This window comes from Gymnogyps californianus, chromosome 6, assembly GCF_018139145.2.
Source record: "Gymnogyps californianus isolate 813 chromosome 6, ASM1813914v2, whole genome shotgun sequence".
NCBI lineage: Eukaryota > Metazoa > Chordata > Aves > Accipitriformes > Cathartidae > Gymnogyps > Gymnogyps californianus.
In genome coordinates this window covers 37,617,391-37,641,792 of record NC_059476.1, presented here as the reverse complement: position 1 = coordinate 37,641,792, position 24,402 = coordinate 37,617,391, and the positions used below count along the sequence as shown (strand labels likewise).

At 56.8% G+C, this 24,402-nt stretch overlaps 2 protein-coding genes across 2 annotated transcripts in view; one reads left to right on the top strand and one right to left on the bottom strand.

The window, feature by feature from the left end:
- CDH23 (cadherin related 23) overlaps window positions 1-24,402 on the top strand; it is a 160,759-nt gene that overhangs the window by 104,739 nt on the left and 31,618 nt on the right. Inside the window, 14 exon segments of the mRNA XM_050899416.1 lie at window positions 141-360; window positions 1,012-1,164; window positions 2,194-2,307; window positions 3,522-3,670; window positions 12,870-12,930; window positions 13,315-13,463; window positions 14,409-14,544; window positions 14,741-15,129; window positions 15,215-15,316; window positions 16,281-16,283; window positions 17,391-17,540; window positions 18,374-18,502; window positions 18,626-18,754; window positions 20,135-20,362. Of these exon segments, the coding sequence (XP_050755373.1) occupies window positions 141-360; window positions 1,012-1,164; window positions 2,194-2,307; window positions 3,522-3,670; window positions 12,870-12,930; window positions 13,315-13,463; window positions 14,409-14,544; window positions 14,741-15,129; window positions 15,215-15,316; window positions 16,281-16,283; window positions 17,391-17,540; window positions 18,374-18,502; window positions 18,626-18,754; window positions 20,135-20,362 (2,112 nt within the window).
- C6H10orf105 (chromosome 6 C10orf105 homolog) lies at window positions 5,936-6,352 on the bottom strand. Its single transcript, XM_050899419.1, has one exon. It carries the CDS (start codon window positions 6,350-6,352, stop codon window positions 5,936-5,938), a length of 417 nt encoding a protein of 138 aa, XP_050755376.1.

The window sequence follows — 24,402 nt, the reverse complement described above, 5'->3', positions numbered from 1 at the left end:
GGATGCTCCGAGGCCCCTTTGTTTCAGCCCAGCATCCCTGGGGGCAAAGAAATGCTCAGGGTTTATGTACTGTGATTTTCATTGTCAGGAGATGACCGGGCTCCCCCATGCTCACCCCTTCCCTCCGCTCTCCGCACCAGGTAGTGGCCATCGACCTGGATGAGGGTCCGAACGGGCGGGTGACGTACCGCATGCAGGTGGGGATGCCCCGCATGGATTTCCTCATCAACAGCACCAGCGGGCTCGTCACCGCCACCACCGTGCTGGACAGGGAGAGGATCGCCGAGTACTACCTGCGGGTGGTGGCCAGCGACGCCGGCGTGCCCTCCAAGAGCTCCACCAGCACCCTGACTGTCAAAGGTGGGTGCGCTGGGACCCCTTCCAACCCCTGCCCAGCCACAGAGCCCCCTCCGGTCCCAAAAAGATGGGTGACAAGGACACCTCACCAGCGGGGAGATGTCCTTTATATAGGAGACACACTGAGACCCTTATTATGGCGTCTGTCTTTAATTTGATGCATTTCTAGTTACTGGCTTCACACGAGCCTAGTGCTGAGCATAAGCATCATCTGGAAATAAACTGAGCCTGGATTCTCCTCAGGCCTGGGTTTGGAAAAAGAAGTTTCTGGTCCTGTAACCCCAGAGCCCTCTGCTATATGCCAGGAAATACTGAGCTTATATTTAAGCCCCAGATTTTCCTCTGAATGGGGGTGGAAATCTGAGCCTGTGATTAAAGTTAGTGTTTGCACCACTCATGTAGGGTTTCTTTGCACGTGGGCTGTGATCTGTATGTGCCAGAGGCAACCAAATACAGCCTGCAGCCGTGGGGATCAGTCCTTACAGCCGGTCTGCAGGCACCCCCACCACACAGACAGCAGGGAGCAGCAGGCAGAGCGTTCCCCGGGATGCTCAGAGCAGCAGGCGGGTGGTTTTGGGAGCCCGGTGGACATCAGCCTGGCATCTGCAGGAGGGGCAGCCCTGGGGGGGCACTCAGCTCCGCTTCCCCTTTCAGTTCTGGACGTGAACGACGAGAACCCCACCTTCTTCCCAGCCGTCTACAACGTGTCGCTGCCCGAAAACGTGGCCCGGGATTTCAAAGTGGTCCGGCTCAACTGCACGGATGCTGACGTTGGGCTGAACGCTGAGCTCAGCTACTTCATCACAGGTATGAACGCCTTGCAAAATGCTGCAAAAGGGATGCTTTGGTTGTGGGAAGGAGCAGGCTGCCCCAGACCTTGGCCAGGGTGTTCTGCACATCAGCGCTGCCTTTTCCAGCCCCTCCAAACCTTGTACGGTATCGCCCTCTGCCGAACAGCCCCGCTCGGCTCCCCGCCTTGCTGACCGCTCCGCCGCTATTCCTTGTCCCGCTCGGGGTGAACCCTTGCTCCCGAGCATCCCTTGCCTTCTCACAGCGCCGGGATGCGGCCAGGAAATGCATGAGGATGGGCTTAACACCGCTGGGGCGGCGTTCGTGTAACATGCACTTAGGGCTGAAAGCCTCTCTGGAGTTTTAGGGCATCTCGTAGCCCGGCGTGCAGGTGGTTTTGGGTGGGCAGGCAGCAGGCGGGCAGCGATGCCGCCTGGGCAGTGCCTGGCTTGCACCGCAGCTGCAGCACCTGCGGCAGGAGGCCGGGGAACCCCCTGGCCGCGCTTTGACTTGCAAACTGCACATGCGGCATTTAGCCCTCAGGAAGAGGGCAAAAATAGAAATGTCACCGGAGAGTCATTTTTCTCACAATAGCAGCCTTGCATTTTATCTCACGGCCCCTCCGGCCTCCCCCGCAAGAGAAAAGGTGTGTGTTGTCCCACAGGTACCGCAGGCCACATGCAAAGTTACCCCAGTTGGCTTCCGAAGCATTCAGGAAATGATCTGGCTCTTATATGATTCAGCTTTTCCTACAACCATCGCTCCTTTCCTGCGCTGTGAGGCAGGCACGGCATTTGGTGTGGCAGAGAGAAGGCGCTCTGCCCGCTTTTGCTGCAGGGAAGCTTTGCTTAGGATGAGATACGAGCTTGCCCTACACTTGCCTTGCTCAAAGCCATGTAAAATGCAGCCCGTCAGGAGGGCAGGCTGAGCGCTTGCGATTTCCACGGCCGGGCTGACCCCGTGCCCAGGCTGCAGCACCCCTTGCAGCGTGGGCTCTGCTCCCTGCATCCAGACAACGGGTGACCTGGTCCTTGTCCTTTGCTGCAGGTGGGAACCAGGATGGCAAATTCAGCGTCGGCTTCAGGGATGGGGTGGTCAGGACAGTCGTGAGTCTGGACAGGGAGACCGTGGCATCGTACACGCTGATCCTGGAGGCCATCGGTAAGGATCTTCCACCGTTCCTGTAGGACCGTTGCCACGCAGCCATGCGGGGTGGCCGTGCACGTGCCAAGCTGCCTTGGAAACGCGGCAGAGAGACAGCAACCTTTGAGGTGCTCTATAAACCAGAGCCTGTGTTTGGTGTTAGCATTGCACAACTCACGTGCATTAATATGTCCCAGTTCCACCACGTCTTTTGCAGACAGTAAATTCACCCCTCGGGCTCGTCCAGCCCCAGGGCTTTCCCTTTCCTCCGGGGAAGGCAAGGACCCCCATTCCTGAGAGGCTCCATGCAGACCTCCACCCAGAAATGCCAGCACCCCAGCATCGTTCCCCTAATGCCATGCCAGCCCTTGGCTCAGTGGCTGCCGATTAATCCAGAGCCACCTGGCACGGGCAGAGGGCCCACGTGCCAAACGCCTCTTGGCTGTCATCCCTAGAGCTTTATAATGATCTGCCTGTTTACAGAAGACTTGGACGTCCCTTTTGAAAGGAGAAATAAGTGGCCTGGTCAGAAATCTCAGGGGTACGGCATTGCAGGTGCCACAGGGTCTGCAGCGGGGATGCTGCACTGGCTGGGCATGCAGAACCGGATCCCAAGTGGTAAAGGGTCTGTTCTGCCCCTCCGATGGGTATCAGACTGCCTGTGTTTTCCCAGTCACCACATCCCAGCTGGGTGGGTTTAGTGCTCACTCACATCAGGCATGTTGGAAAAACCAAACCCAGCCTATGCTCCCCATTGCCTCATCCTTCGTGGCAAAACCAAGAGCCGCGCTGCCATGTCCTTATCTACTGAACATCAACCCGTCCTGGTGCTCTTTGGCTGTGAGCTGAGCTGGGTCTGCAGAAAACTCATCAGATCCCTGACCATCTTCACCTCCCAAATCCCTGACCTCCAGCAGTCCCTTCCAACATACATCACCCTCTTTGTCTACGGAGTTGCAAACCCTCTTGAGTGACCGGTTGCGTTTCCAGCCTCGCTGGGCAGTGGCTCCATGGCAGAGCTTGGGGGATGGTTTGGCTTTTCTTTTTTCTTTCAGGACAGGCAGAAAAAAATCTCGTGGTTCAGTGTGGGATTTGAAAGCTGCAGAAAAGACGGAGGATTTTAGTTTAGAAATTTTGGTCCTGTTGTTTTCAGCAGCCGAAGGCTGAGCACCACCTGTGCAAGGAGGAGATGGAGGTGACCGAACCTCCCCTCGCCTTTCTCTCCCGTACAGACAACGGCCCCACGGGGAACCGGCGCACTGGGACTGCCACTGTGTACGTGACCGTCCTGGACGTCAATGACAACCGACCCATCTTCCTTCAGAGCAGCTACGAAGTCAGCGTCCCCGAGGACATCCCGGCCGCCAGCAGCATAGTGCAGGCACGTGGCTCTCTTCCACCGGGGCCCCTGGGTGGGCGAAGGGGGTCCCCAGCTCTCCGTGCCCTGGCACCGCAGCTGTGAGCTGCAGGAAGGTCCAGGGCAGAGATTTTCTCTCCCCATCGTCAGTCTGCTCCCCCGGGCCAACGCAAGATGTCTTCTTGCTTGTGCGCTCCCCTGCTCCTTTGCCAACCCAGGCTGTGAGCACCGGGGAGAAGAAAAATAAGAAATTCACCCCATTTCTGCAGGGGGTGAGAGGAGAAAACCCAAGCCCTGTGTTGGCGAGGCCCCTTTGCCTGGCTGTGTCCCCGCTTTCTCCCGCCTCCCAGCAGAGAAGAGGCCAAGAGCGGAGATCTCAAGGGGGAGGGAGGAGGCTGCACGCAAAGAGATGCTCTGAGAGGGGGGAAAAACAGAGGGAGAAAAGCGTTTGGACTTTGCTTTCATTTTTGTTCCTCTTTGAGTGAGCGGTGGGCAGAGCTGAATGGCTCAGTGACCGCTGAATGAATGCGGGCATTCACTCAGCCTCCGAGGGTTTCCAGCATCCCTTCAAAAGCAGGGCTCTTCTGGAGCGGGCACCAAAGGCTCTTTGCAGAGGGCCCTGGGAAGGCTCCTCCTGCCTTCAATACCTCTCCCAGCACGGGGAAAGGGGCAGCTTTGTCCCTGGCTTTCGTGGGCAGAGTGAGTCACTGGGAGAGAAGAAAGAAGCCTTTCGCCTCTTGCGACAAAGGTTTGCTGGGAGCCGCGCGTCGTGCTCGGGGCGGCCGGTCCCCAAGCGCGAGCCCTGCGGCTCCTCGTCACCTGTTGTGCCATGGCACGGGGTATGCGATGCCCGCAGCACCACGCCTGTCTCTGGGGTCAGGTATCTGCCTGCAATCCCTGCACCCGGGGTAGAGGTGTGCAGGGGAGCTGTGCAGGCGGAGAGGAGCCCTGCCACGGGACTCCTAAAACTGAGCCGTTTTTGCAAATCGAAAGACTGTGAATGGAGGAAACCCGAGCCTGACATCAAAGTCCCTTTTCTTAGAGCACAATTCCCAAAAGAGGGGGATGCCCTTGGAAGTCTGTGGCAAAGGAGAGGCGGTATTTGGGGGAAGTTTGTTTTCCACGGAACAAAATCAGAGGGAAATGGAAGTGGGCAATCACCTGGGTTTAGTTTCATTTACACCTTTAAAAGTGAAGCATTTGTACGGAAGGTCTCCCCCTTCAAATACATCCCCACATCCCTATGGCAACAAGAGAGTTTTTGAAGGTTTTCCCATCCCCTTTTCCGAAAGCCAGGCAGCCCAGGGCCGGAGGAGAGCGCGGGAATGTCCCAGGCAGCCTGGGGAGGTCCTGACGCAGAGCTGCACCCCGTGAGGGTCAGAAACCGTGTGAAACGCAGAGAGATGGGATTTGGTGCTTGCCACGGGACCTCACCGGGCACAGAGACTTCACTCAAAGGGGTGAACTCAACGGCTGAACTTAGCACGAGCTGCAGACCTGGAAGAATTAAGCCACTTCTTCTTTTTTCCTACTGATTTCTTCAAGCACATCAGATTACCTGCTGGCTGTTGTACCCTTTCCCAGCAGAAACGAGCAGCTCAGCCTTGCGCGGTGGCTTTCCAAGCTGGCAGCTGCTGCGAGCTTCAAAAGGCCTCTTTAATGCATTTACAGGCGTGTTTACCTGCTCCCGCTGCTCATTTATTGAAGCAGGTTCCAGCAGACAGCTGTAGCGTGCATCCTTCCAAGCATCAACCGCAGCAACCCACGGCTCATCGCATGGGGACAGGGACCGGGCAGCACGTGGGGGGCACGAGCCTTCCTCCACCTGCTCAGGAGCGCATCTCGGGGGGCAATCTCGGCTGAGGATTGCTTTTTGTGGAGCACGTTTGCCCCAGGACGCCTCTCTTCAAGGCAATATTTGTTAGGCAGCCAGGTTGCTTTGCTCTCACCCAGGCTGTTTGTTCAGGTGCCTCGCAACTTGCACAATGTTTTCCCAAAGAAATTAAGCAGCAATATTTTTTTGGACTGCCCAGTGATAGCTGCGTGTGGGTGTAGTTCGGATGCCTCCACCTTTCCTGCCGGGAAACAGTAACCTGGAAAGCGTTCGGGAACCTGAAATAGCCAAATCTCCTGTCGCCTTGCAGAGCTGTTGCCTGGAAGTGAGCTGCTCAAAGGGGCTCTGTCGGGATGCCCAGGATACCAGGGGCTGCTTGAGGAGGGAACTGAGCCAGAACCAAAAGCTTGGGGAAGAATAGCAGTGCGGGGTGAGTTAGTTCCCGCAGAGCAGGATCACATTTTGGTGGACTCCATGACGTCCCAGTCCTGGCTGGCGGGAGAGCTCCTGGGGCAGGCGAGCTGGCTCTGGGACACCGGCCGACTCCTCCTGAAGGTGTTGATGGAGCGGCGCAGGGAGCCCAGCCGCTTCCAGAGCCTCAGCTGGGGCTCGCTGGCATCCGCCGGGTGATGGGGCATGCACTCGCGGGGCCCAGAGCGGGACTGGTCCAGCGCCGTTGGCTTGCAGAGGGTGACAAAGATGAGGAAGGTCGCCAGGAGGAGGAAGATGCAGACGAGCGTGACGATGACAGGCAGCGGGTCTGCTATCTCAGGGGATGCGGTACTGGGTGGAACCAGCTCGGTGGTTGAAACCAGAAGCCCAAGGAGAGGGGGAGTGGGAGAGGTCTGGTTGCCAGCACCCTCTGTGCTCATCTTCCCTGCAGCGCACAAGGTGACACAGAGAAGCGATACAGGTGATTACCACCTAGAAGCTGGACAGACAGCCACCCTCTGTCCAACCTGATGGATTTTTGGCTTGCTTTGATGTGCAAGGTCCTCCCGGCCATGTTTTCTGTGACACAGGGTGACAGGAGTCTGTCTGCTTTGCCAGCAAGCAAAGCGCAGAGGTGGGATTTATACCTGCAAAGTACTGCCCTGAACTCAAGTGCAAAGCCATCTAGCAAAGAAATCTAGCACAGGTAGTACTACGTACATACGGTACCACGGCCCCGGTGATGACACCTGTAGGGAACACGCACACACGTTGCATGAGGCATTTCTGGAAGCGATAAATAACCGTACACCAGAGAAGGTCCAAAATCTCCCTCCCAAACCTAGGGTTTGGTTCTTCTCTGTTCCCCAGAAATGTGGGTTTGTTGAATTGACTATCATTTGGGGTTTTTTGATTATTCTCTCTCCCCCAAAGAAAATGGATTGTTGGTTGAACCTCCGCCCAGATAAGTCCCCATCAAGCTGCAGTATTGCTCTAATATTGCCTTTTTTTTTTTTTTTTTGCAGAGGTGAAGTGTAACGCCCTCACCCTGCTTGTGCTGAAAATCCTCTTGTGTTAGGCGTTTTGCTGACCTGGTTTCGGGTTCAGACACGTTGTGGGTTTCTCAGCCAGTTCTGCAAACAGTGATGCAAACCAGCTTCCCAAAGCCTCATCAGTAAGAGCTCTTACCAAACGCTTGATGGTGACTGTCCTTTCCTTTCCCCACCGGGTCAGATCCCCCCCAACTCACATCCCCAAAGCAGTTTGTGCCCATCATTTTGCTCCTGTGCACCCTCCTGCGCCCGTTCCCGGCCCCGGATGGGCTATGCCAGAGGCCGGCATCTCCCCAGCTCAGAGGTGAGGGCTGGGGAGATACTGCTGTGCCAACCCTCTGCGATGCGGCAGCTTGGCTTGGCCCTGGATGCTCTAGCCTATATGCTGGAGGTAAAGCTTTATTATGCTGACTTTCCTACAGAGATGTGGGAGTTAGAAGAGTGATGGAGAGCTGTTAGACTGGTCCGTGGCCGGGCAGTCTCCTGGCATGTATGGATTTGGATGGAGCCAGTTTAAAATTGAGAGCTTAGGAGGGGAAAGGCAGGGCTGCAGGGACTGCCAGGGTCTCTGGGTCTGCTCTTGCAGCCACCATCCCAAAGCCACGCAGGTTTGTGTAGGCAGCAGCCAGACATTCACCAGTAAAGCATTCAAAAAAGGGGAATGGAGACATCAGCGAAAGGTCTTTAATCACTAATTGGAAACTATGAAACAGCCCGGCGGCGAAGAGCCCAGTGGAAAGCAAGATGCTGCGTCAGAAGAGACAAGCATCGCTCACCGTGCAAATTGCGCAGGAGGAAACAACCTGTAAGCAAACACTGCGAGAGCTGCAAGGCCGAGCGCTCAGAGGTTAAGGAGTCCTTGAAATCTGGTTGTCTGTGCCCCAGCCGTACCCTCTGTGTGCGGGTACATGCTTACATAGGTGCAGCTTACCCAGCTCTGGTTTGCCGGGACCCTGCCTCATCCCGGAGGGGACGGATCGCTCCTGCAGGATCTGTGCTCCTCCCCTTGCAGGCAATGCGCTGAGATTCAGAGGGAATAAGGTCAGAGGTTTCCACTAGAGTTGGGTGCCGGGTTTGAGGCACTTGGGAGATGTGATTTATTTCTGGAATACTTTGCATCGCCTGGGCTTGAGCATTCAAAGCTGTGATGCTGCCAGCCTCAGGGCGAGGACTGTATCGGCCTGGTCAGTGCTCGGAGGCTCTGGGGAGATGTGGCCACTTCCATGGGTCAGAGCCAGGTCTGTGCTTAAAAAATGGGAAATGCAAAAATAAATGGGTCGTCATCTGAGAATACCTTAGCTCGGGTGAATCCCCATGCGTATTGCAAGCAGGCTCAGGGGCCGGGGCTCTCATCCCCTCTTCCAGAGTGATGTTTCCACTTCTCTTCACCCCAAAAGCATTTCTTTATCGTGCAGCCTCTCCTTGCCTGGCTCAGCCCCTTCCCCTCCAGCTTTGGGAGCAGAACAGCCCCTGGCAGCCGCAGCCATCCCAAGGACCCCCTGCTCCGTGGGCAGGCTGCTTCTGTGCGCTGCCCGGGCATGAAAACCAGCAGGCAGGGCTGCCGCTTACCACACACACCAAAGGCAGCCTGAATCAAGGTTACCACGGCTACCTTAATTCTGGCATATACTGACCACACGTGGTTTGGCTTGGTGACCTTATATTGTTCATTAAGAGCGAGCTGGGAGGCATGGGCAATTTCTTCAGGTTTTTTTTTTTGCTCCGTTGGTGGGGGCTGTAGGGTTTTTCTTTTAAATCCAGCTGACAGTGTCCCTTAGAAACCCATCAGGAGGGATCACACTGATGTTTTCCCAGGCTTTTCCAGCCATGCCCTCTTCTCCTCTTGCTTCCCATCCATCCTCTCCTCACACCCAGCTCGGCTGGCAGAGCTGCAGGTTCAGGGAAGGTCTGGGCTGCCCCTCGCCTGATCTCTTAAGTCTTTCCAGAAAAAGAGCCGCTAAAAATCTGGGAAATCTTTGCAGAGTACACGTGAGCGGTGACTTTGTTTTAGGGCCAAGAAGTTTTCAACGTGTTAATGTGGACAAAGGGGATTCCCCCTCATCTCCTGCCTGAGACAGAGCTACAGTGGTTTCAGCAGAATTTCAGCAAAAAGCCACCAAAATTGGGGTCTTATCAGCGGAAACGTCAGGTCTTGGTAAGAGCAGCACTCGCCGTGCCCCTGGCACGCGCAGGGATGAGGGCTTCCCTCCCGCGGGGTGGGAGCTCAGTGCCTTTCCTGAAGCGTGGCAATGGACCAGTCACCCACAGCATTTTATACCCACCGGCCAAGCTGCTGCCTGCATCCCTGTTCGTAGCATTGCCCCTTCCCAGCATCGCTGTCCCACCCAAGCCCCACGTTATTAACCTAAGTGGGGTTAATAACCCAGGTGGGGTTGCCCAGCCTGGCAGACCCCCCCCAGAAGGGTCATCCCTGCCTGATCAGCTCTAACACGAGACATCCCCATGAGTGCTCGGGACCCAGCACTGGGCACGAAGCAGCCAAGGATCAGAGGGAAAGAAGAGAAACTGCAAAAAGCAAAATGCTCCTGAGGAAGGTGGAAAGGAAGAAGAAATGACTCTTGTGCGTGAGCAGCAAGGAGCGTTATTCTGCCCAGCACTGGGCGCTGCCTGCCTGGCCCGGCCCAGCTGCCTAGTTTGGCAGGGATTTTTCCATATGCTCTCCTTCCCTTTTCTCAAACTCCTGCTGTTTGTGCCTGTAATACAGCTCAGATGAAAAGCAGCTCTTTTTCCCCTCCCCGTCTTGCTTAGTGGCACTTTTCTGGAGCTCCCCAGCTTTTCCCAATGCACTAAGTCTTTCCACTCACTTGCAGGAGGAGGTAATGCTGGAGGGTACCAAACACCCAGCTTACCAACCCGGATAGCTGGGTACCGAAAGCAAAGGGCTGTAAGTGATGCTGTACCCCATCACCCTCGCTGTTAAGCAGCAGCGCTGCATCTGCAAGTCTTTCCCCCTCTCCCATCACTGGGACAGACAGAGCAACGCCAAGGGGAAGGGAGGAGGGATGCCTGACTTCAAACCCACGCCAAACTTCGCATCTCCCCTCCCCACCCCGTTTGCAGCCCTTTCCCGGGGCGGCAGCAGAGCTGAGGGCAGCAGCTCTGCAGCCGAGGACGGCGGCACGTCCCTGGCCTGCCTCGCTCGCCCCTCGGGGTTAGCCTGAATGGCTGGCGGTAGATTTGCCATGGGGGTTTGGGCTCCCTACCTCTCACCGGCCGGCCGAGCCCGAGCTTTGCCTCCCACACGCCTGCCTTGCCGCCTCTCCCACCGCGCTCTACCGGCTGCCTGCCCCCTCCTCCCTTTTGGAGGGCAAGGGAGGGTGGGAGAGAGATGGCAGCCGGGCTGGGGACAGCCCGGGCGTGCAAAGCCAAGGGGGCCCCTGAGCCCCCTCCCGGGCTTTGCCAGCACGGCGGTGCCCCGGGGCTGTGGCGCGCTGGGGCGAGGGGTCGAGCCCCCCGGGACATATTTCCCCATGCTTTGCCCCTGCGGGAAGGCTGAATGGTACGGTCGTGGGCTGAGCCCCCCGCGCCGGGGAGGGGGCAGCGGGCTGCCCTCCGCACGCCTGCTCCCCCTTTTCCCAGCAACTCTGCGCCAAGCTGCCTGCTTTTTTCCGATCCTTTTATTCCCCCCCCCTCCTTCCTCCTCCTTTTCTAACCCCTTTCCAGTAGCTGTGGGTGTTTGAAAGGTGGCCTGCAAAAGGCTGGCTCTGCCTGCAGCCCGCTCTCCCTAGCAGGGGGATAAAGCAGGCTGGAAGCACCCGGCGCTCGGCTGCACAAGGTGCCTTGCACCTGCAGCAGAAAGAGCTTTTCTCCCACCACTTGCACTCAGGTTAAATTGTTTTCCCAAGTTTGGGACAGTCTGTCAAAGTACCGCGTCTCCTCTGGGACCTCAGTGGGTCAAAGCAGTGGCAGCCGAGCTTTTTCCCAGAAGCGGGCTGTGCCACGGCAGCGGCAGGAGCGGGCATTGGTTTAATGCAAACTACTTTTTTTTTAATAAAACCCAAATACCTGGGCTGACCCATTTCGCCTGGTTTACGTGCTGAAGCTGCCTGCAGCAAATGCTTGGGTGAGCTGGGAAAAGGGTGGCTAAGGGGGTGTTTGCAGAGTGCGGTTTGCTGCTCCCATGCAGTGCTCATCATGTTGATAACCTTCCCGTTTGCTCGCCTTGAAATGCGTTTTCCCAGGCACAGCGGGGCAGGGAATGGCACAAAAAGCTGCAAAGATTGGTCTCTCGTCCCTTAGGCTTCCCTCCCACCGCTGCCACCCCGGCACGGTGTTCTGGCTGATGGGATAGCTTTTCCCAGGAGGGACCCAGTGCACACAGCAGGCTGGTCTCACCGTGCCAAGGCAGCTGGTCTGCCTGGGCATCGCTCGCCTGCTGGTGCGGGGCCCATCCATCACACGGGAGAGGAGACAGCCCAGCTCCTGCCCAGAAATGGTCTTGGGGAGCCCTGGGGCTGGAAGAGCTGGTGTGGACGCAATGGCAGTGTTCAGAAGGAGAGCTCTCTGCTGTGAAAGGAAGGTGCTGGGTCCGTGGTGAAACATGGAGCAAGGCACAGGTTTGCGTCCGGCCATAAGCAAGAATTGAACTGGTCTGGGACAGAGGAAAACAGTGTGCATGGCACAGGGGTGGGAAATCCAGATAGTTTGCAAGTACAGGGGTCAGCATTTTCTAAGGTTTCTGCTGACGGAGGCTGATTTGGTGGAAGGGAACAAGAGCAGTTCTAGGCATCTCAAAACTGCATTTCAGAAGAGCACCTCTGACTCCTGCAAGCGTTGTGTGGGTCTGTGGGTGAAAGCCAGCCCAGGGCTTTAAAGCTGAGCCCTTATAAATGGCCTCGCTGTTCCCACTGCACGTGCATCCTTTGCAACAACCCCTCCTCTTTTCAGTGCAAGTCTGGGCGCAAACACCCACCTGCCTGGGAAAAGGAAACCGCTGGGTAATATTTGTAGGGAGAAGATGCGGCAGAAGGTGCCTTGCCAGGGGAAGCAGCTGGAGAATAAAGGCTAAGGCATTCCCCGTGTCCTCGCCCCAGTGATTCGCAAGCGGCCACTGCTGCGGTCGTGCTTTGGATGCTTTGTGGGAAGCGGTTTCTGTGAAGGGGAGATGCAGCGGCTCAACGCCAGCTGGGGAGGAAGCCTCGGCCCTGCTGTCCCTCATCAGGTCTCGCTTCCCAGCTGCCGGGGCCAGCGGGCTGCTGGCTGGGGTTTGCAGGGAAAGCACTGCAGTGTTGTTCAGCAACACCAGAGGGGACCCGTGTCTTGGGCTTCCTGGGGCGGATGGCTTATTTGGTACGTGCATGGACTGTGCAGTGCATCACAGCTAAGGGGTGCTCCCACGCACTGCTCGGGGTCTTGCGAGGACTCAGACCAGCGTCCAGATCGCCAGCATGCTCTAGGCTGGTTGCATTCACGTTTCTTTCGGTAATTTTTACACATGCTGCCGCTTGGGTGACTTGCCCTGACGCCGTGGGCTGCGTGCCCACCAGGCGCCGGAGCAGCTCTCCCTGCCCAGCTCAAGCCAGCTCTGCGGGCAGGGAGGCTCAGTCCCCGGCAGCATCTCCAGCGGGGCAAGCATTGGCGTGCAGGGCAGGACCGATGGAGGCACCTCCACCAGCGCACTGACCCGCAGGTTTCATGGCATGGTCCTCAGGCTCAGCTCCCACCCCGAGCCCATCCAACAGCTAACCTGGCAGCCGAGGGCTCCCAAGCCCACTATGCCTGTTGTCCGGTGACGAGGGGAGGGTAATTTATTTTGCTTTGCAGTTGGTAAGCTCCCTGGCTCAGGTGGAGGAGCAGGATGTCCAGCCTCGGCAGGGTGGGAGGACTTGTCACGGTCTGGAAATCTCTGCCCTTCACCTTCACTGCTTTTATTTTTCTCATGAAGGTGAAAGCTACAGATGCGGATGAAGGCATTAACGGGAGAGTGTGGTACAGGATTGTCAAGGGTAAGTCCAGGTGCCCCTTCATGCATTGGTGAGTTTGCACCAGGCTCCGGCCAGGCACACACATAGCCTCGGGAGGTTGCCCTCTCCATCCTTTGGCACTTTGCAGCCCACAGAAACATTTCCCCCACCCCTGAGCAAAACTTCAGCATTAGGGTTAATTGCCAGAGGATGATTTGTCATGGATGGACACCTAGATGCCGTAGCTTCTGGCTTGACCAGGGCCAAACCCTGACGTAGCTGAGCCTGACGTAGCTGGAGGTGATGGGGCTTGGGTTTTGCTCAATAATCTTCCTCCAAGATAGCCCCCCAGGGAGGGCTCGGCGTGTCGCCAGGACTGATGCAGCGGCAGTGGGCAGCATCCATCTCGCTTCCCCCCCCTGCCAGGAAACGAGCACAACAACTTCCGCATCAATCCCAGCACCGGGCTGGTGATGCGAGGCGTGCGGCATCTCGACAGGGAGCAAAACTCCTCTCACGTCCTGGAGGTGGAGGCCTACAACACGGAGCAGGGACCCATGAGGAGCTCTGTGCGGGTAAGGACCTCGCGGCCACCAAGGGGTGGGCAGCAGGGCTGGGTGGTGGAGGAGTTCACGCAAAATATTCGGGATGCTTCATCAGAGGGCGGTCATTTCCAGCCCTGGCAGGCGTGCAGGAAGTTGGAGAGATGTGGCATGGAAATGCTGATGGAAAGTCTCCAGGGGCTGCCCGTGGGTGGAGAAGAGCTTGTTGGGGATTTTTTTGCTGTTTTTTTTTTCTTTTTTCCTGTGACATTTCGGTGCAATGAGGCTGCTAAAAGTGGCACGGCAGTCACTGTCAGAGGGAGTCCCGCTTGCCCGGTGAGATGCGGCTCAGCCGCTGGATGGAAGAGCTGAGCCTCAGCCTGTTGGAAACGATGTCTCCTGGCCAGGCATCTATGTAAATAAGCCAGGACCCAGTGGTAATAATCTTTAGCAGTGACACACCAGCTTCCCACGGTTCCCACAAACCCAGCCCTCTGGTTGCATCTATTTTTAACCCACTGGTGGGGTGGGCTCTGGCCGAGCGCGACGTGCCCGCAGCACCAGCAGCAAGCAGAAAACCAGGAGGAGAAAAGACGTTCCCTGGGGAAACAGCAGCTCGACCTGCTGAACTTTGAGCAAAATTTCCCACCGAGTCGTCAGCGTTTCTACACTGCGAGGTCTCTAACTGCAAGGTTTTGAGTAGGGGATCCCAAAGCACGGAGGAATTAATATACAGACTGTATGTCCCTCCGGCCAGGGAAAGACTGAGTCACTCCAACCACAGGGCTTGTTTAAATCTATGATGTTAAACTGTGTGTGTTCACTCTCCATCACGTGGTGTTTGTAGTAGAGATAACGTTTCTCCTGTGCAGCAGATGAGTGCCGTGAGGGGTATATTTCCCCTCACAAGTGTAAGCAGCTGGCAAGGGTTCACGAGCCTGCCCAGCTCACCCATGGTTTCTCCGGGGGGTTTCGCAGGTGATCATCTACGTGGAAGACGTCAACGACGAGGTGCCAGTGTTCACCCAGCGGCAGTACAACCGCCTGGGGCTGCGGGAGACGGCGGGGATAGGGACTTCGGTGGCGGTGGTCCGGGCCACCGACCGAGACACAGGTAGGAAGCTGCGGGTGAGAAACACCCAGCTTGGGGGGGAAGTGGTGAAATCAGCCGTTGCACGGATCCTGGCTTGGCTGGGTTGAAATCCCCACGTGGGATGGGCTCTGCTCCGTGGTCGGGGTCAGTATCGGTGGTGCCTGCCTCTTCGGGATGCTTGGTCCAACTGGCACCGTGGTTCCTGCTCCTGCCCCAGGGAATGGCGGTCTGGTGAACTACAAAATCCTGTCGGGCGCCGAAGGGAAGTTTGAGATCGATGAGAGCACGGGCCTCATCACGACGATCGAGTACCTTGACTACGAGACCAAAACCAGCTACCTGATGAACGTCTCTGCCACGGACCAGGCACCCCCCAACAACCAGGGCTTCTGCAGCGTGTACGTCAGCCTGCTGAACGAGCTGGATGAGGCCGTGCAGTTCTCCAACAGCAGCTACGAGGCCGTGATCGTGGAGAACATCCCCCTGGGCTCTGAGGTGCTCCGGGTCCAGGCCCGCTCCATCGACAACCTCAACCAGATCACCTACAAGTTCGACCCCAACACCAACGCCCAGGCGCTGTCCCTCTTCAAGATCAACGGGATCACTGTAAGTAGCCACGGTGCGGTCCCTCCTGGTTTGCTTGGCCACCAAAGAGTTGGTGGCCAACATGGCTGTTGTTCATCCTTGGCAGGGTGTGATCACGGTCAAAGGCCAGGTGGATCGAGAGAAAGGGGATTTCTACACCTTGACGGTGGTGGCCGATGATGGAGGACCGAAGATTGACTCCACGGTGGTGAGTAGCTTCTACCCACTTCCCTACCAAGCTCTGTGCGGGCAGAGCTGACTCAGGTCACCTCCCTCTTCCTCTGGCATAGGACAGCATGTCCTAGTTGTCCTCTCTGCTCCGGCCTCCGGGGTTGGGAAACCCTGATTTTGGGGGAAACCTTGCATTTGCTTAAGCACGGAATGGTACCTTTTAGCTTCTGCATGTCATGGGGTGGGATTTCTCAGAACCACCACAAAAAAAAAAAAAACAAAACCACCCCAAACTCCCAAACTGTAGAGTTTGCAAGTCGCTTACCAAGCTAAAACAGTTTTGAGGGAGGTAAATTTGGGGGCCTTGAAATACTTCAGGGTGGTTTATGTTTAAGAGGGTTATATTTGGCAGTTTCAAAGGCAGCCGAGCAGGGGGGTGATTTGCATTTCTCTGCTGGGGCAGGAGGCACGCCGGGTGCAGGGCGAGCCTGGTCCCCTTGCCGCGGGCAGGGGCAGCTCAGCTGGCACTACCCAAATTCTGCTGGTTTGGGCCAGCTGGAGGAGCGGGGCCGCAGGGGGGATTTGAAACCAGAGGCTGGCCTGCAGCGATGGGCAGCGCTCTGCGTTTCGAGCGCTCTCGTGTCTTAGTGCATCTGTTGCCTCTAAAAAGGGTGCTGGACGGCAAAGGCAGTGAGGCTGCAAGCGCTGCCTGTCCCCACCCGTGGGTGACGGTGGCTGTGCTCTCTGCACACTGCCGCGCTCTTATCTGAGCCTCTCCCAGGGCGAGGGGCAAATCCCCCAAGCTTATCTAGAAATAAACAATGGGGTGCACCAACAGAGGAGCCTCCGAATCACCGCAGGGGATACCCGTCCCCCCTGACACTGCTATGGTGGGATGCAGGGCTAGCCCACTGCCCCTCGCGTGTGCCCACACCTCCTCATCCCCCACTAACTCATGGTTCTTTGTTTTCTCTGTTTCCCCCTCTGCTCTCCTCCAACAGAAGGTAAGTGTGACCGTCGCGCTGGCATCATCTTGGGGGCCAGGATCTATCCCAAACTCTACATTGAGCTGCGGGGAGGGATTGGGGCAGAGGTCTCCAGCCCCGTCCCACCAGCACCAGCCTCTGTGACACCCCCCGGGACATGGTGCGGCGCCCGTGAGCCACCCTGCTGCTGGCGAGCAGAAATCCCAATGCCCTGATCTGGCACTTGGGACAGCAGCTGCCGGATCTGTCGCAGCGGCTGAATGGGCTCTCCCCGCTCCTGGCTCTCTGTTTTTAATTCAGCAGCAACAATAACCGAATCTCCCCGAGGCACGCAACTCGCTCCCCGGCTTCCTCCGGGATGTTGTCGCATTCAGCCTGGCCGCACCTGGGGGCTCAGGGCACCCATAAATAGAGCCCCGGGAACAGAAAGGCTCTTCCTCTCTCATTTCTGTGTCGCGTTGCAGCTCTTTGATTACAAACGCGATGAGAGCATTTCCTCTGGCTAATTGTGGCCGAGGTAGCCTGGTCCCCAGTCGTCTGCGGTGGAGTCCCCCGCTGAGCATCTCCTGCCCGGTCTCTCACTTGCCCATGTGCCTTGTCCCAGGAGGGAACTCAGGTCTTCTCTATGCCCAGCTTGCCCTGGTTTAGTTAAATACACGCAGCTCTGTCTTCTTTGTGCCTGTTTAGCTTGAAAGCAAACCCTGCCCAACCTCTGGCGCTGTGAGCACGGATGAAATGGCTGCTTGTGAAAAGCTTAGCAGGAGAGGGTGACCCTGCAGCAGTGTGAGTTGCTCCGTGCCCAGCTATTTGGAGGTTAAAAAAACGAAGGATCTTCCATAGAAAAATCCACCACTTGAGAGCTGCAGCACCCTTGCGCTCTTTCTCCAGCCTCTAAACATCCTTCCTCCTCCTCCTCCTCTGCAGACAGGGATGTAGCTTCAGCTCCTGGGCTCAAATACCTGCACCCATTCCCATGTGGGATGGACAACACTCACGCTGTTGGCACCTCAGAGGGGAGCAGCGGGTCAAGAGCTTGCCGGGGGTGTCAGCGTGGCTGTTGATACCGGGTGGGCAGGGGGCTGGCTCCTGCCTGCACCCTGCCTGAGCCCCGTGCTGTGCCCGCAGGTGACCATCACGGTCCTGGACGAGAATGACAACAGCCCCCAGTTCGACATCACCTCCGACTCGTCCGTGAGTGTGGCGGAGGACAGCACCGTTGGCAAGCGGGTGGCCGTGGTCCTGGCCCGCGACCCGGACGCAGGCAGCAACGGGCAGGTAGGGAGGCCTGAGCAGCAGGTTTGGGGCTGCCCGTCAGGCTGTGGCAGTGTTTCACCAAGGCCAAAATGCCTCCATCGGTGTCTTCCCAACCCCTTCCCCTCCCCTGCATCCCCGCAAAAGCAAACTCTGGTCGTTGATGCCAGCAGCGCTGGGGATGTTTGTGCAGTGGGTACCAGCGCTCCCCGGTCAAGGTGTGCCTGCAGGAGAGGAAAACCATCGTCCTTGGGCTGTCTGGGGCAAAGAGCTCTGCGGGACACGTGTCCAAAGGAGCCCAGCAATCTGAAAACCAGCTGCGGCCTCTCCCACCACAGGGAACAGCAGCGAAGCCCTTGGCAGGCTGAGCAGGAAGCTCTCTGCCGCTTGCTATTTTCTTTACCACGCAGGCAGGCGTTAATGAGGTCCCGTCTGCTCTCGCTGCAGTTTATGTCTGAGATGTCACAGGCCAAGTCCTGCTCCCGCTGGCAGGGCTGGAAATCCAGAGGGACTCTGCTCTGACGCCATCGGAGTCGGGTCTGGAATTCTGGGGTCCGTTAGTGAGCCACCGTCTTGCTTTGGTGTCAGAAAGGGACCTGCCACATGCTTCATGCCACCCTTAATACCAAAACATTGCTAGCACCGTAGGAGGGCTATGGATGAGACCGGGGTTCACCATGGTTGGGATGGTTGCAATTAGCCAGCACATCCGTGGAGCTCAACACATTGGACCTTTTAAATGGCTCAGAGGCTTCCCGAGATGATGCTGGGTTTATTATTGTAGGGTCTCCTTTCTCTCCTTCCTCCTCACGGCATCCTATTGCCTGCCCTTTTTTCTTTCCCCATGACGTTTCCAGGTGACTTTCTTGCTGACGTCGGGGAACATCGGCCGGGCTTTCGAGATCCGTACCACCAACAACACCTACGGCGAGGTGTTTGTGGCACGGCCACTGGACCGGGAGCTGCTGGATCACTACACCTTACGGGTAAGCACCAAACCACCCCGCTTACCTCCTTGGGTTTCTTCTGGTTTGAGCATCAAGGCTATTTTCCTGGGGCTGTGAGCTTACAAATAGCATTTTTTTTTTTAAATCCCTTTCCAACTGCAGATCCAAGCCTCGGATGGCGGCGTGCCTCCCCGGAGGAAGGAGCACACTCTGCGAGTGAACGTCCTCGACGTCAATGACAACCCCCCCATCATCGACAGCCCCTTCGGCTACAACGTGAGCGTGAGCGAGGTAAGCACCCAGCCCTTCTCCTCTCTTTCCATCCTCCCAAGGTGTCCCCACCTGCCTTGTGGTCAGACCTCAGCTTGCATGCTTTAAGGGTTGGTGGCCCCTTGCAAACCTCACCTTGAGTCATTTAAGGGTTGCTGGCCCTTGCAAACCTCACCGTGGGTGATTTAAGGGTTGCTGGCCCTTGCAAACCTCACCGTGGGTGATTTAAGGGTTGCTGGCCCCTTGCAAGCCCCCATCTGTGATGGCCTCCTAGTTTTGGGCTAGGAGAAAGCTCTGCAGGCAACTTAAGCCCATGAGGCTGCAGGGACCAGCAGGAAGGAGAAGTGGCTACACACCCATGGAAATGCCACCAAAGTGACACAAGAGGCGGCGCGGTGCAGAATAGGAATTGCTTTCAGGAAGCAGCTTGGCAAGAGCTAGATAATTAAGCAATAAAACACAATCAGGCGTGAGAAAAGACAACTCATTTCCTGACAGTTTAATTCCTGGACCGGGGGGTTCTCAATTTGATGATGAAAAATGAAATACGAGTAATAGCCAGTGACACTTAGCTGTGAGGAAGTGCTGCTCATGATTAATAGCTTTACATTAAAGTTATTGCCCTGTTAGGATTTTCTTATCTATTTAATACATGTTCAGAGCTGGTTGAAGAACAGAATTTCTGTTTTGATTTCCCCCGTAATGGGACTATCCAAAAATAATTAGCCGAGCTCTGAGTCCATTACACAGCCTTCACCTTTGCACACACACTGGTTTTTACGCTCTTCCCAGGCTGTGCCAGCCTAGATAGGACCTAATGCGCAGCTTTCTGCGGCAGGGAATCAAACCGGTTCACTGCAACAAATGGGAGATGCTGTAACATGAGGAAAAAGAGGTGCAATTTTTGGCGTGCAGTGGCACCTGGCTTCGGTGATTAACAGCAAATGTCGCCTGTTAGCTTTATTCCATTTCTTTTTAAAAGCTAATGTAGAAAATACGTTGAATTTCAGAGTTTCAAACCAAAAAAGATCTGAGCGCTCAAGCAAAGGGCAGAGCCTTCCATTGCTAAGCCTGTGGCTGATTCTCAGCTGAGCTGTCGGTGGCAGGGCGAGTAGCCTTGGTTAACTTTTTGCACGAAGATGCATCTATTAATAAAACGTCGTTTGCAATAAGCACTGCAAAAACGGCATCCAGGAGCTGGTGAAGGAGACCAGCTTCTGCTTGGCTGCTGGGTGTCGGGGCAGCGAGTTTGGAGCCTCAAGCACCGCAACGCCTGGAAACCCCCCGCTCTATATTAGAATTATGTTATTAATGCTATTAGTTATGTATTTTATATGTTATGAGGTGCATGTGTTTCACGTCGTGTATCTCTGCCGCTCACGCCGCCGTCTCGCCCTGCAGAACGTCGGCGGTGGCACGGCGGTGGCCCAGGTACGCGCCACCGACCGGGACGTCGGCCTCAACAGCGTCCTCTCCTACTACATCACCCGCGGGAACGAGGACCTGACCTTCCGCATGGACCGCGTCACCGGCGAGATCGCCACCCGGCCCTCCCCGCCGGACCGCGAGCGGCAGAGCTTCTACAGCCTGGTGGTCACCGTCGAGGACGAGGGCAACCCCTCCCTGTCGGTGAGCCACCGAAATGTGCTTTTCGGGGGGAGGATGGAGCTGGGCAGCACTGCGGGAGCGAGCTTAGCATTGAGACCTGCAGCGTGGAAGCGGGGAACAGGCACAGGGTGTGATGTTTCAGTGGCCCAGCCGTGCCCGGTGCACACGCGCGTCCCGAGCGTGTTAATTCGGGTTATGACTCAGGGTCCAAATCTGCTGGTATGAATCAGGGCTGCCTTCGGTGCCCGGTCCTGTGGCACCCCCTCTTGCAGTCGTTCGGGGAGCTGCCGCCTGCCCCACGGCGCAGAGCCCCTTCCCTTTGCTTTCCCCGTGCAGTCTCACAACGCCAGGCAGCGGAGGGGTCTCCAGCTGCCTCCCGGCGTGCTCCGCCATCGCTGCCTTTCGTCTCGCTGCATCTGCTTTGAAGTGGTTTTAGCAGAAGCGTCGAACTGTTTCTCTCCCATCTGTAAATGCCAAAAATATCAAGAGCATCCCAACGGGCAAGCGTGCTGGCGGCTGCAGGAGTTGTCCTGCCCACCAGCTCCTCGTGCTCTGAGTCTGAAAGGTCTTGGGATGTTGCTCTCACCCATCTGAGGGCAGGGGGTGGTACTGCTGGCGCATGGAGCAGCAGCTGAACCATGGTTCTGATGTGGACTGATGTATGTCTGCCTCCAGTGCCTGCAAATGAGATGAGCTCTGGTAATTACCGCTACAGCCATGGCGGTCCCTGCTGTGCGAGATTTGGGCAGCTTGTTAGTCACGTTGCTGCCGTCCAGAGTGCCCTGCCTGTGGTGAGCGGGGTCTGGGCATGCATTTGGGGGCTGATGTGAGACCCCGTCCATCATCCTTCGGTCTGGGGAGGGGGCCGCCTTGCTTTTTAGCTACCGGCATGCAGGAGTGCCCGGCGGGTAACTGCATTTGCTGCAGCCTGGCTTCTCTCCCTCGCACCTTCCCCGCTCCACGAATAGCAAGTCTCGTTATTTGTGCCTTTAAGGAGGACTCTGGCGTGGGAGAGTCAAAAGAGCAAATAACATTTGGGACATTTTCCAGCCCCGAGTCCCTCCTAACCCCATGGCTCTGCGGGGAGCGTGCACAAAGCAAGCCCAAATTGTGAGACGGGGAGGCATGACACCCTGTGAGACACTCTGCCATCCTTCCTCTCCCCCACCTCCACCTGCTATCTCTCGCCATCTCTCTGATCTCCCAGCAGAGCTCTCGCTGCAAAGCCCTGCTCTACATTTTGAGGAAACAGGTTGCAACCAGCAGTGCAAACTGTGGCTTGCAACTCTTGCTTCAGGCTTTGCACTCTCAACTCCTCCCTCCTGGGTAGTTCACACGCCTGGTTGTGCATCACCATGATCTTTTTCTTAAGCCAAGCTGCCTCTGCTGCTTAAATCTAGGTAAGCCTCTTCCCGCAAAATGAGAGAAGGCAGCTTCGTGTAACTGCAACACCCGATACCACCAGCTTCTCCTTGTCCCCATCGCCCCGGCAGCCTGGGAGCATCGCTAATGCTGCCCTGGTGAGGAATGCCATGCGCCGAGCCAGCAAATCGCATTGCCATGGCAATGCCCTCTTCCCTTCCCGGTGCCGGAGAGGACAAGTGACACAGCTTATCGCTTCACGCTGCCAAAGCGGTGTCCCAGCAGCCTCACTTGTCCTCAGGGTTTCTGCTGCGTGACCACCACGTCACCGGCGCAAGTTATGCCAGCAGCGATGATCAAAATCCCGCCATGCTGAAGCAAAACAAAGCGTCCAGTGACCCGATTCCTGAGCGGAGAGAAGAGTTTCGGCCCTTTTCGGAGCCTGAGGATGCTTAGGTCTTGTGAAAGGCTGTCCTGCATGTCACTTGGTGACTGCTGGCCTCATGCCTGGGTGATGAAATGATGTTTGTCACCCACCAGAAACTTTGGTTTCACAAGTGAGTCTAGGCTGATGCAATGATGCACAAAAGGGAATTATTGTTTGTAATTCGTACGTCCCTTCATGTGCTTCAAGATTTGGCCTGCTGAGTATGGGAGAGGCAGAGGAGACAGAACTGGGAGAGGACTTGGAAGTCCCGTGGTGATCCATGATACTCGGGACAGCAACAGTGCATGGAAGACTGGCCATCCTCTTGGGAGCTGGAAATGCAGGGGCAAAAGGGTAAAATGCTGATGACAAAAGGAAAGCATTTACCCCAAAAAGCATTGAAGGAAAGAAAACCTTCACAAGCTGGTGAGCTGCAACTGGAAGGTCTTGGGGTCCTTGCGTGGGAATTGCAGGAGTCACCTGGGCTCTGTCTGACCCTGGTGCAAGCCTGCAGCTGCACCTCTCCAAGGGCTGGCACTGCTCCGGAGCCTTTGGGACGCTTCCCGCAGCAGAAGGAAGAATGTCTGCCCAAGGGAGCTGCAACACCCACGTGCACCGGAGCAGGGCTCCTCCTGGCACCCGCACACCCAGGCACCGGCAGCTGCAGCGAGGCAAGGTGGATCGGCAAAGCCGCTCCTCACCGCCCAGATGCCTATCTCGCAGCCGCCCCCAGCCAGGGCCGCTGCAGCCTCTGCAGTTTCTGTTCCCGTCCGCCTGCGCTGAAACACAAGTTCAGGTGAAGCGCCACGGCTCCTCGCTCTCCAGCACGAGGGCCCCGAGTGCTGATGCAGTGGAAAACAGCCGGCAGCGAGGCGCCAGCTCGACCTACGTTCCCAAGCCAGGTGCTTGCAAGAGCTGGTGAGACCTGGCAAGGTCCATGAGGGCATGAGCATCTTGCTGGGTCACCTGCACCATAAGCATCCTGCCGAAGGTGCAGCGCCGTGTCATCATCTCCACCAGTGACGGGGGCCAAGGTGGGGTGCCAGCACCCAGCATGCCAGGGCTCCTGCTCCAGCACGTGTGGAAGGCTGGGTAGCCATCACCTCTTTCCCCTAAAAGTCTTTAGTTTTCCTTCTGGCAAGCTTTCCAGGTGGGAAACGGTCACTGAAGCCACGCAGTGCCCCGACGTGTCGCACCAGTGCCTCTGGCAGAGAACGTGGCTGCTCAGCTCACCTCTGCCTGCCCACCGCACCTGCCTGCGGCACGGGGCATCCTGAAAAAGGGGATTCCTGCAGCACAGAGAGAAACCTGTTTCCAACAAAACTTTATTCTGTCGTCCAACAGTGCATTCTTTAGCAAACGGAGGGACTTGGAGAGGGTTTCAAAGCGGTTAGGACCTGCAGGCAGGCAAATCCCCCGCATGCCTTTCCGGCTGCGGCTGCTGGGACGGCGAGAGGGAAGCGCCGGAGGCACTGGGCGAGCTTCCCCAGCAAAGCCGGGAAAGGGGCTGAGCCGTGGCTGGCAATAAAGCTCGAGTCCCATGCTCAGGAAATTACATCCATGGTGGGGGCGTTGGTGCTGGCTTCTCCTTTATCCCTCTGCCTGCGGCTGGACCGTCTTGAAGTTGCTCTTGCTGAAGCCAATGCCGGATTAATCAAATCCTGCAGCGGGCCAGGGTGTCTCCCACCCGTTGCAGAGGCAAACACTGTTTCCTCTAGCCACGTAGTGTGAAAATTCAGCGTGCTGCCGGGGATGCTCTGCCCGGGCACGCTGCCTGGTACGGCTATTGCTCAGGTCTGACACTGTTTTGGTATGACTAAAGTTTATGTTTGTCTAGTGGCAATTTTTTCCTCACTTTACAACAAAAACAGAAGCAAGAGAAAAAAACCAAACACACCCTTTGAGTAACAGTGTCTACCACAAGGTTTTATCTCCTCGCCGGGGGCTGAGTCACGCTGGAGCCTGACCCGCGGCTTCTTTCAGATAAGTGATGCCAGGGTGTTGCGTTCGGATGGAGGATGCCGTGAGGGTACCCGCGTCCCCTGGGGCATCACAGGGTCCTCCGGCGTGGCTGAAGGCAGTGGCCCTGGGGATGGCTGCTCTGGCCGTGCTGGCCCCAGGAGGATGGGGAGAAGCCAGCCGGAGCGTTTCCCACAGCCCGCTGCATGCTCCCGTGCCTCCGCCTCTCCGCGGTGGCTCTCGGCCACGTCACGGGAACATCCTCCAACACCCTCCAGATGAACTTTCTAATTTACAGCATTTAAAAAAAAAA

Coding starts and splice junctions, on each gene's coding strand:
- C6H10orf105 (XM_050899419.1), bottom strand. CDS start 6,352: ATGAGCACAGAGGGTGCTGGCAACCAGACCTCTCCCACTCCCCCTCTC.